Below are 12,582 nucleotides of genomic sequence, written 5' to 3'. Positions count from 1 at the left end.
AATTCTTAACAACAATTGTTGGTAGTAGTTATTCCAATAACATATAGCAAATTCGAATTGATTCTCTTTCCTAATTAATTTCATATGAAAATGACGCTAAATACGGAGTAATAAATATTGATGCTACTCTATATAACAAAATGTTATTGTCTCTTAGCCAAAAATAATTTAATATACAGAGATTAACATGACAATAACCAAGCTAACTATCATGCTTTTCTTATTCAATGTTGCACCAACCTATGCAGAGTTACCGCAGGACATATTCATCCTAGCGGGCCAAAGCAACATGGCTGGCCGTGGTGGAGTCACGAACGGCAGATGGGACGGGTTCGTACCACCTGAGTGCCAGCCCAGCCACAATATCCTTCGTCTTGATGAGCAACAGAGTTGGGTGCCAGCTCATGAACCACTTCATGTGGACATCGACCTAAATAAGACTTGCGGTATTGGCCCTGGCATGGCGTTCGCCAATGCCGTTGAATCGCTTGGTGGATCAGCAAAATTTGGTGTCTTGGGCTTGGTCCCCTGTGCTGTAGGTGGGACAAAGATCATTCAATGGGAAAGAGGAACGAACTTTTACAATCAATTGGTGACACGGGCTAAAGCGGCCATGATAGGCGGTGGCAGAACCCGAGCCGTGTTGTGGTATCAAGGGGAGGCTGATACGGTCAAGCTTGAGGATGCTAAAGCTTATGGAGGGAGGATGGAGAATTTTATCTCTGATTTGCGTTCTGATCTTGGAGACCTATCTCTCTTAATAATTCAGGTAATTAATAAACTTCGTCATTTGGTTAATCAATCTTAAGAATCGTACCATAGGTTTTTGTTTGGACTTTTTGTGATAAACTAATTTATGTACATCAAGTTTTGTGAAAAACTACATTATTAAAAAAAAAAAAAAAAGAAAAAAAGTAGTTGTAAGAAATTGAACTTTCTTTATATACATTAATAATTCTTATATGCATAATTACTTCTATAACAACCTTACTCATTTCCACAAGACTATTCTACTAAGTTCTTCAACTTCATTATGGCAAAACTACATAATTACGTCTTATAGTATATCATACACGAATATGTTTATTGTATTGTTCTTATTTTATTTTTTTACTTGCAATGATTTGTACATTTCTTATCAAACGAATAATGAAATACTATTATATAACTGTGTATGTTCTTTTTACCTTATTTGGTTTTAACTAAAATTTTGTTTACTGACACTATTATTTTAAATTATTTTTATCGAACCGAAATTACTTTTGCCGACTGAAATTATTATTACAGAACTTAAATTATTTTTAATAACTTAAAATTAATTTTACTGTAGTGAAAAAAATATTTTTACTGATTATCTATTATATTTTATTTTAATGTTACTGATTTGTATTAAACTGAAATTTTTTAAGCTAACCTTATTTTTACTACACTAGAGTTATTTTTTTATAGAACGTGTTTTTAAGGTAAAGAGAACATGATCTAAAAATGAACGAGGGAGTGTAGTAAAAAAAAAAACACTTATCAATATAGAGTGAGATGTGTAGTATTCACACTAAGCTATTGTAGAAGAAACCTCCCTAATTCTTCTCTATATTACATATCCTAAAACAAAAGATCGAAAAATACATCATATTTTCTTTAATTTTATTAATTCTGTTTGCGGATTGAATCTGTCAATACTATTTCAGGTGTGTTCTTTTCACCTTATTTCGTGCACCTAAATCTTTCTGAACGTGACTTAACTAAAATTATCTGAACTTAACTGAGCTTATATGAACTTGTTTGGGCCGAGTCCATTGTCCTAGGCCCATTGACTTGGAATTATGAAAATACCCATCCATGATCCAGCCCATCATTAGTTAGAGTAAAGTACAGATTTACCCCTAATCTGTCCAATTAATTACAACTTCTGCCACCTGAAAGTACATCTATAAATAGCTTTCCAATAATTAATAATGATAACTTTTTTAATCCTCTAACCTTCTCTCTCTAATTTCTCTCTCTTAAGTACTCCCTCTCTCTAGAAAGTACATTCGCTGACTTAAGCAATAGAGTGGCTTTCCTAGGCCCCCGGGGCCCCCTCTCTTTTGCAGGCGTAGCTCTCGAACAGCAAGGCGGAGCTGAAGGAAATTTGGACATTGATTGGACTTAGCCTTAAGACATCTTGATATTATTACCCTAACACCAAGGAGTATTCTGTTTTCAGTAACATGTGGCGCCGTCTGTGGGAATAACTAACAAGAAGTCATGGTGAACACTAGGCGTTTCCGCATCACATATCAAGATGCTACTAGACAAGCTCCATTTCTCTCGGCTAGGCATCCCCATATAGTCGAGGAGGTGACCCCCCAGGCTGGGAGCGACCCCGTAGGCGAGGTGAACAGCCCCCAGGTAGTCACCCGCCGATACTTGGATCCGCTGGCAACCCAGATCAACAGGAACCTTAAGGAAAGCCCGAGGGCACTTGTCAACCAGGGCAGGGGGCAAAGTAGGCAGGGTAACACTCCACAGCTTAACCCCCAACCTCACATATCACATCTCCATCAAGCCTCCTCTCGGCCTTAGCATTAGGAATCTCATCGCTTTCAACCACATCAGTCTCCCAACCCCCAACGGGAGTCAAGGCAGCCAAACCGTTCAAGAGATGCAAGAGAGATAATAAATGACCGAAGGCTGAGGGAAGGAACTCTAGATGCCTGAGAGATAATCAACTCCAGGTGGGAGAACTCAAAAGAAGAAGATGATCCCCCCCAGAGAGGTCGAACCAGGGTTCACTCTCGGCACGGATCAACATGGTACCAGAACAACTTGGTTAACTCATCTACTTCAAGACTGAAGGGAAGGACTTCTTATCCCACTCGTTCAGCAAGCAAGAGTCCTGAGCGTCCTTCCTCCCCCGGGCCGAGGAGGCTTGGGATTGTCAAGAAAATTACCCCCTTAAGCCATGAGATAATGAATATCCTCATTTCTCTTAAGGTCAAAATCCCCATGTTTGACCCATTTGATGGAAATTCAGACCCAACGGACCATTTGAACGCTTACAAAGCACCAAATGGGAGTCCCAACAGGGTGTGAAGCCTCATGGTGTAGATTCTTCCCTACCACTCTCAAAGGCATAGCTCAGACATGTTTCAACAACCTTACCCTAGGGAGCACAAGAACGTTTGACATGCTGGCTGCCAATTAAAAAAGCATTTCATCCTTGGGAGTAGGCAAACAAAGACTAGTGTTCATCTAATGATGGTGAAGCAAGGAGAGAATGATAGTCTTAAAGACTATATCAAGAGGTTCAACACCGAGTCTATGCTTATCCCCGAACTCCAAGATAATGTTTCTTTCACAACCCTTCTCTTCAGACTCAAGTCCAACAAGCTGAAATTTGAACTTGTGCATGATAAAGTCATTACCTTCTCTGAAGCCATAGAAAGGGCTGAAAGAATCATTGAAGCAAGTGAGGTGTGCAAGGCACTCGTGGTTAACAACAAGGGGAAAAGAAAGCAAGAAGATAACTATCATGAGAACAAGAATAGAAGGTCGAGGAGGGCTAAGATTAATGATGAAGGACTCAAGTACGACGCTGATAGGCGTGAGATTTATTTGGATATAAAAAACAAGGCTATCCTCTCCAAGCCTAATCCAATGAATACGCCGATAGAACAAAGGAGCAAGAAGTTCTTGTTTGAATACTATAAGGAGTGCGGTCACACCACCCGAAACTGCAGAGAACTCAAGAGAGCCTTGGAAAAGCTAGTAGAAGAAGGAAAGCTTAACCTATATCTTAAGTTCCCCCCCCCCCCCCCCGAAAGATAAAAAAAGAAGCAAGGCTTCCAAGGTTGTGCAGGAAGCCCATAGCTCAGCTGAAACCAACATGATAATCAATGTCATAGCCAGAGGATTTTCCTCCAGGGGTTTGTCTAACAGGGCACGCAAGGGTCATTTGCGATCGCTTGAAGAACCTATCTACGATATTGTCACTCCCTCATCCACCCCGAAAAACCTCCTCATGGTGTTTGGGGATGATAATTCTAAGAAAATTCAAATGCCCCATGATGACCCTCTAGTGATCCATATGAAGATGGCTAATGCTAAGGTCAAGAACATCTTAGTGGATAGTAGGAGTCCAGCTGACATTATTACTTAGAAGTGCCTAGAACAAATGCGTTTTGGCAGGGGAGACCTCACACCCTTAGACAAACAATTAGTTTGCTTTGGCGGGCAACATGTTTACTCCCTAGGAACGATCAAGCTACCCGCCCGCTTGGGGGAAAAGAAGAAGGGGAGGAGCTTGGTACACACGTTCTTAGTAGTGGATACCCCTCTTCCATATAACATGATTATTGGCCAGCCTCTATTCAACAGGGTCAAAGCCGCAATCTCAAATTATCACTTGCTCCTTCAATTCAAGATATATGATGGCTCGGTAGGGAAAATATATGAAGATCAGTTTGAGGGAAGGAAATGCTAAGTAGATATCTTGAAGTAACCTGAGGACTCAGTCAATCAAAAAGATAAGGGGGCCAAGCGGAAGGCAATGGATGTTGATGAACCCCAGCTCCCCATAATGAACATCTACATGACTGAGAATCTTAAGCAATACGGTAGGCCTAAGCATATTGAGGAGGATGAAAGAATACCTTTGAGGGATGACCCCGCTCGGACTGTGAGAGTGGGAAAGAACTTAGACCCCCAGCTCAAGAAAAAAATAATTCAAGTGCTTAGAGAATTTAAAGACATCTTCGCTGTTACATCAGAAGAAATGTCGGGCATAGAACCCGAAGTGATGATGCATGAGCTGAATATCAGGAAGGGCTACAATCCCATCAAGTAGAAACTCTGACATGCCGGGCCAGAGAGAAACAAATCTGCAGCTGCTGAGGTCAAGAAGGTTCTCGAAGCAGGTTTCATTTGAGAATGCCAATATATCGAGTGCCTATCTGATGTTGTGCTTGTTAGGAAGCCAAATGGCTCTTGGCGTATGTGTGTGGACTTTACAGATTTGAATAAGGCATTTCATTGCTGGTTGGTGGATTTCATCGCTGGTCACACCCTCCTAAGCTTCATGGATGCCAATGCGGGGTATCATCAGATACCCATGTCAGAAAAAGCTCAAGCCCACACGGCCTTCATCACTAGCCAAGGGGTATACTGTTATAATGTGATGCCATTCGGCTTGAAGAATGCCGAGGCTACATACCAGCGCCTGATGAATAAAATCTTTGAAGGGTAGCTAGGCTAGAATGTTGAAGCTTATATTGATGCCATGATTATTAAAAGCAAAAAGAGCTCATACCATATAGCAGACCTAAAGGAGACATTCACTACCCTTAAAAAATATAAGATGAAGCTCAATCCCAGCAAGTGTGTCTTCGGGGTACAAGGAGGAAAGTGCCTGGGCTTTATGGTTGATCATTGTGGAATTGATGCCAACCCAGAAAAAATCTAGGCCATCCTTGACATGGAATCCCCCCAAAATGTGAAAGAGGTGCAACGCCTTACAGGTTGCTTTGCTTCGTTGGGGCAGTTTCTATCCCGATGAGCTGACAAGAGAAAGCCTTCCAGCAATTAAAAGAGCATTTGATGAACACCCCGAAGCTCGTCAGCCCCTTCCCTAGGGTAAAATTGTTCGTATACTTAGCCATATCAGACTATGCCCTGTGTGCGGTTCTTGTTGCCGAGAAAGAAGAAGGCCAAGTACCCGTCTACTTTGTCAGCCATGCCTTAAGGGGGGCTGAGACACGGTATACTTTCGTCAAGAAAGTGGTGTACGCTTTAATCATGACAGAAGCAAGTTAAAGTCATACTTTTAAGCACACCCAATAAAAGTTCTCACTAGTCAGCCAATCAAGAAAGTGTTAGAAAGCAAAAACCATTCATCCCGGATGACAGATTGGTAAGATTAATTGGCTGACTTTAGAATTGAGTTTGAGCCCTGTAAGGCCATCAAGGCACAAGCCTGGCGGACTTCATACCGAAATGCGCCCATAGGCCTACCCCGGTAGACATCTCCACCCCTTAGACTCTTTATGTGAATGGGTCGTCTAGTAAGGCCGAAAGTGGGGCAGGGCTAGTCATAACCTCCCCAAATGGAGAGAAATTCGAATATGCTTTCAAGATAGCTTTCCATGCTTCAAAAAATGAGGCTGAGTACGAAGCCCTAATTTGGGGCTAAACTTATACAAATAGATGAAGTTCAAGTCAGTCCAAGTATGTTCAGATTCACAGCTCATTGTGGGGGAAATGACAGGAGAATTTGAGGTAAAAGAGGAAAACATGAAGGCCTATTTTGAGAAGGCTGAAAGCTTAGCAAAAGCATTTGACAACTTTGAGATTAAGCACATTCCCCACTTAGAAAATTAGTAAGCTGATGCTCTTGCTCGCTTAGCAAGTTTAGTTGAGGGGATAGCCCCCCGAAATATCATGTGGCAAGTTTTGGAGAAACTAAGTACTCAAAGGCCAGCAATCATGGAAATTGATAGAGGGGAGACTTGGATGGATCAGATCATTCTATGCTTAAAAGGGGAATTACATGAGGATACCCCTGACTTCAAGATGATCAAGAAACAGGCTAAATGGTTCGTGCTGCATGACAGGACCCTTTATAAAAAATCTTTCACTCACCCGTTGCTCAAGTGCATCACCGCGGAGGAGGGGGACTATGTGCAAGGGGTTAGCCTAGGCCCATAATCACATATGTGCGTAGGAGTTCCAGAAAGAACATTTCAGCAGCTTGATGCTATGCTGAAAAATTCTATATACTCTCGGCCAGACGAGTATGCCCCTTTTTTCTCTCTTTATAAACTTCCCAGCCGAGAGTATCCCTCACTCAACCCCTCGGCCTACGCCCAGCCAAAAGCCTGACTCCCCATATCATACTTCCTATGACCGACTCTCAACCCCTTGACGAGAGGACAATGTAGGTCGTTCTCTACCCTTCCCAAAAGCCAAACTAAATTTATAAACACTCGACCAACCTAATACTAGTATATGGCAAGTCAAGGGTCGAACCCAAAGGAATGAGTAGGTGCAAACTATAGTCAAAATCAAGCTACCTCGAAGATTGAAGTGAGAAAATGGTTGGTACTATGGTAACAAAGCTAGATTGATTAAGTAATTCAAGATGCTAAACACTAGGGATATAGGTTCCACATGCAAGTTCAATAATCATGCTAATTGATAGCTCATTCAATTGATTCAAGCATTGCAAAGGACAAACAATAATAGCAATCAAAAGAATCCAAAAGCCATCTCCTATAGGCCAAGCTAGGGGTCACTATGAATGTCTAATCAAGGCGAATCACAATCAAACTCAATCAATTAAAGCAATTCTCAAATTGATGGTTCATGTCATTAAGAATTGCAATGCAATCTAGATTAATCTTATAGGTTGATCACTCCTAATCTAATTAATCACATGCAAAACTATGTCAACCAATTTAATTGCAACAATTCAATCAATCAATGATCATCAACTAGCACAAATAATCAATCAAGCATGCTTCCCCTTCTCCTTAGCAACTAATCTACTCACTAATTATGGTGTAACCCAAGAACAAATCACTAGAGATTGCATTGATCGTCATTATAAGCCAAAATCAAGAGAAAATAATATTAACTACAATATCAAATTCAAATCCAAGGAAATCAAAACAATCAAACATGAATCTAAGACAAACAAGTAAAGAGATGAACCACAAGAAGAGATTCTCACTAATATTAATGATTGAAGATGAAGAAATCCAAACTTGATTGAACCAATGTTGAAATACAAATCCAAATCCAAGAACTTTTCTCTAACTTCTCTCTCTAAAACTAAGCTAATGAAAATTATCTAAAAGTTAGTTTTTAAAAAGGAATTACAAGTATATTTATAAGCAAAGAAGGAAATCGGGTTCCTCGCACCCTCTCTAAGAAATCTCGTCGGCGCGGAGAAATGGGTACAGAACCCATAACAAACTCCGCGGGCTGTCTAAGCAACACCCGCGCCCGCGGGTCTTCTAGCCAGCGCCCGCAACAAAAGCCACTGAGCCCACGGAAAGGGGGCGGCAAATGCCCTGCTCCCAAAGAGTAATTGGAGGCCCGCGGTCTCTCTAATCTGGAGCACCCTCTCAAATCTACCCGCGCCCGCGGGGAGCCCTCGGAGCAACTGCAGGGAGTTCTTGGTTGATTTTTGTTGTTTTGGTGCAACAAACCTGCACCCCGTGGGTTTTGGCAAAAGCTGATGCCCTCTCCAAGGCCTCTCCATGCAGATTGCTTCCTCCTTGCTTAGTCAGTATAGCTCATCTTGATCCCTTTGCAAAGACAACTCCTAAGTACCTACAAAAGCAAAAAACGGAAAGAAATAAAAGGGTAAAAGAGCCAAATAAAAGGAAAATACGAAGAAAACACGAAAAACACAAAGAAAGAAGGAAAAAGAGGAACTAAAGGAAAAAGGACCAAAAATAAGAGAAGAAAGCATGAAAATGGGATGAAATCATCCAAAAGACTACCCTATGAGTGCCATAATTGACACTCATCACCCCTCAGCCAGGCATTCCCTTTGGTTTCACAGTAGTCTACTACCCTTATAGCTTCTATTCCTCGCCTATGCCTACACCTCAATTTCACTCCTCCGCTAGGCCATGCTAAAATTTTCATGTACAACATACATACCCAACCCCAAATTTGACCTAGCCATATTGAAAAAAATAAAAAATATTTGAAATTCAAAACTCAAACGTTAAAATTCAACAATTCCCAGCAGAAAATTCCAAATTTAAATTCGAAACATTCAAGTAAAAAAACATCAAACATGCATTTGGATCAATAAAAATTCAATAGGAGAATGAAAATCTTCACCTACCTCTTGAAGATCTAGTTGATTTTGGAAGAACTTAAGTGATGTGAACTTGGGTGATGTGACTTCAACACTCTAACTCTCAAGAACTTGGGAGAAAATTAAAGAGAATTTTTGAGAATTTCTCTAAGGAAAATGAAAGAGTGATAAGCAAATGAAGTGAGGAGGGGGTTCATATGTTTAAAGCTAAGGATATTGAAACTCCTCAAAACCCTGGCTCAAATAGGCTTAAGTGATGCTTGAGCCTAGAAAAACCACCATTGAAGGATTAAGCTTAATTACAATCTTAATTAAGCATTCAGCCATCATTAGTTAAACTCTTAATCCCAAGCTTAGCCAAAAATCAAGACAAGACATGCCCTCAGCAATATACATGGAGCTCATCCTTAAGAAAAATATTCAGAAAGGAGAAAAGCTCTTAGTTATCGTCATTCCTCATCTAGCTAAGCTCTCGGATAAATTCTCAAAAAACCGCTCAGTCATCTCAATTAAAGTATTTATAATGCATTGCTTGGGGATTGTTTTCACCCTTGCAACTCGCTTGTGGTTCTTTTTAGCTCTCATGATCACTTGAGGCTCGTTAGCCCTTGGGTACGCCTCAAAATCCACTCCGGTCTACACGACAGCTTCTCTCATCTTCATTCCGCGTCATATCCAAATTTCATGTGATCTCGTTCCCACGTCACGCATGGAGCTAAATGTTTGGGACAAGTCCATTGTCCTAAGCCCATTGACCTATAATTACGAAAATACCTCTCCATGATCCAGTCCATCATTAGTCATAATAAAGTACGGATTTACCCCTAATCTGTACAACCTCTGCCACCTAAAATTACACCTATCAATAGCTCTCCAATCATTAATGAAAGAAAATTTTTTCTAATCCTCTAACCTTCTCTCTCTACTTTATCTCTCTAAAATACTCTATCTACTTTCTCTCTCTAGAAAGTACATTCGCTGACTTAAGCATCGGAGGGGTTTTCTCGGGTCACACCCCCGGGGCACTTACCTTCTCTCTTTTGCAGGCCTAGCTCTCGGACAGCAAGGCAAAGATGAAAGAAATTCGGACATCCATTGGACTTAGCCTTAGGATATTTTGATATTATTACCCTAACACCGTGGAGTATTCTGTTTCCAGAAACAAAACTTATTAGACCTTATTGAACTTATTAGACCATATTGAACTTATTAGAACTTATTGGAACATATTGGATCTTATTATTAGATCGACTTGATTAGAACTTATTGGAACTATTACACCTTATTTAACTTATTGAAACTTATAAAACTTTATTGAATTTTTGTTTATAATCAAACCTTATTGAAATTATTAAACCTTATTAAACTTATTCAGCCTTATTAAACCTATTGTAACTTATCTGAATTGATATAAACTTATCTCAATTTATTATTCATGAAACTTATTTTATAAGATGAAGAGATTGAATAAGCCCTTAGTTTGCATTCATAAAAGCATTAAATTATTTTGCTTATTGTAAACAACCTTCGTTTTTATTTAATTGATACTTTTTGACTTTAGCACTATTCACACACCATCCATTGACCGTGTTTTGTATTTTATACGTAATGGAAAATATAGTTATGTGGGATCTTGTTAAATTCGTCACTTTATATGCTTTGAAAATATCAACGTTTCATAATTTTTACTTATTAATAACTAAATATATTAGTGATTGAATAAGTGCATTAGCAAAGTGACTAAGAAACGTGTGAACTAAAAAGAAACGGAGGAAGTATATTTTAGTTTTTTTTTTTTATATTTATCTTCATAATAATCAGCATTAAAGTTTTAAACTTAGATCTTTCTATTATCTCTAATACATCACATGTTATATACATTGAGTAATTCCCGAGCCATATTCTTTTTATTTTTTTTTGTTTTATTTATTGAAAGATTCATGTTCGGTATTAAAAATCATTAGTAACTAGGTTAGATCCCGTGTCATGCACAATTTTTCACTCTTTGTTAAGGAGTATCAATTTTAAATTATATTTAAATATAAAAATATAATTTGGTTGAAATCTATTTCTTATTTTATCCCGAATAAAGCAACTTAAAATATTATAGTTTTATCTTTTATGACTACATATTATATTTTTTTATTCAAGATTTCTTCTATTTTGAATCTTGATGGTATACTTATTTTAATTTTTTTTCTTCACATTTAATAATTTCATTCACCAATTATCTTAGGTTGAAAGATATATATTCATGAGTCTGATCTTTTAATATAAATTATCATTATTAATCAATAACTAATTACTCATATGAGCTTAGAAATCTAAGTTGGTAAATATCTAAATATATTATTTTACAATTATTTTCCTATACTTTGGAAGAAAACATTTTTAGTACATACCAGAAAAATGGCACGTGTCATTGCTAGTATGTCTTTTAGTATATAGTTATTTATTGATTGTTATAAAAGTCTCTAGATAAGTCATAATTGAAGTAGTAGTAGTAGTTTGAATTTCCTTTTTTACTGATGCATTTGAAAAAAAAAAAAAGTAGTAGTTTTAGAATTTCCTTTTTTGTTAATTTAATTATATATGTTTGGGATATCTATCAGGTAGCATTAGCGTCAGGAGAAGGTACATATGTGAAGGCAGTGAGAGAAGCTCAACTTGGTATCAAATTGCCAAATGTTAAAACTGTGGATGCAAAGGGACTTCGGTTAAAAACAGATCATTTGCACCTTACAACTATGTCACAAGTTCATCTTGGGCTCATGTTGGCTCGTTCTTTTTTAGATATTTCCCATAAGCCTTATGATTCTCTTAGAATAAATGTAGCTAATAATTCGTTAATGTAAGTAATATAAGAGCATCTCCAATGGATTTTTAAAAAGACTTGCTTGCAAACTTAAAAAGTATTAAATTAGTAGCTTGACCATTGAAACAATAATACAATCCTGCTTTGTTGAGCAACACCGCTCACTTGAGCAACACTGCTTGAAATAATTGAAGCAATTTTTTTTTTCTTACAAAAATTATAAGACTTAGTTACTATTAATTGTATTCGTACGTGTGGGACACAATTAAGATATGAGTAGAAGATATATGCTGCTTTTATTTGGGCGCATCACTTTCATTCTTAAAATTTATTTTTTATTAAAAAAACCAAATTATGTTTTTTTTATTATTATATTTTTGTAAATTTTTTTACAAAAAGAATAAATAGGTTATTTTCCTAAATGTGTCCAAAAAAAGAGTTTATTATAAAAAAAAAAACCAATCACAAGTACGTATGATGTATTAAGCATAATGGTTATATATTATTCAAAATTTTGATCTACCATCAAATATAAATAAAAAATAATTGCTTAATTTGGCAAGTTACAAAGTGTTGTAGCCAACCAATGGGGAACTTTGTAGCTTAAAATTATTGTAGTTTAAAAAATATATGATGTGGAAAGCCAAGCTACAATACCTTGTATTTTGCCATTGGAGATGCTTTAAGGATTTTAGCAAAGAATAGTGATAATTTAGATTTAAAACGCATATTGAAAATCTTGACTTGATCACTTTTCTAGAACTGTGCTAGTTTTGACCTTTATGTCCCTATTTTACGAGTATTTTTTTAAGAACAAAACGTTTTGTATGAGACTAGAGTTATTTGAGACCGGACTCATAATAAAAATGGCTTGGGCCTGACAAACCCGATCAAAGCCCGCTCATCATTTTATAAAATTCCTAAATGTTTTCATTTTCATCATTTTCCTCAAATT

General features: G+C 37.8%; 1 protein-coding gene across 1 annotated transcript; it reads left to right on the top strand.

The window, feature by feature from the left end:
* The first annotated feature begins 182 nt into the window (after nucleotides 1-182).
* LOC110711238 (probable carbohydrate esterase At4g34215) lies at nucleotides 183-11,800 on the top strand. Its single transcript, XM_021889617.1, has 2 exons — nucleotides 183-769; nucleotides 11,425-11,800. Exons 1-2 carry the CDS (start codon nucleotides 188-190, stop codon nucleotides 11,665-11,667), a joined length of 825 nt encoding a protein of 274 aa, XP_021745309.1. The 5' UTR covers nucleotides 183-187; the 3' UTR covers nucleotides 11,668-11,800.
* The last annotated feature ends 782 nt before the right edge of the window (nucleotides 11,801-12,582 follow it).

This window comes from Chenopodium quinoa, unplaced genomic scaffold (assembly GCF_001683475.1).
Source record: "Chenopodium quinoa cultivar QQ74 unplaced genomic scaffold, ASM168347v1, whole genome shotgun sequence".
In the NCBI taxonomy this organism is placed as follows: Eukaryota; Viridiplantae; Streptophyta; class Magnoliopsida; order Caryophyllales; family Amaranthaceae; genus Chenopodium; species Chenopodium quinoa.
This window is presented reverse-complemented; position numbering and strand designations above follow the sequence as displayed.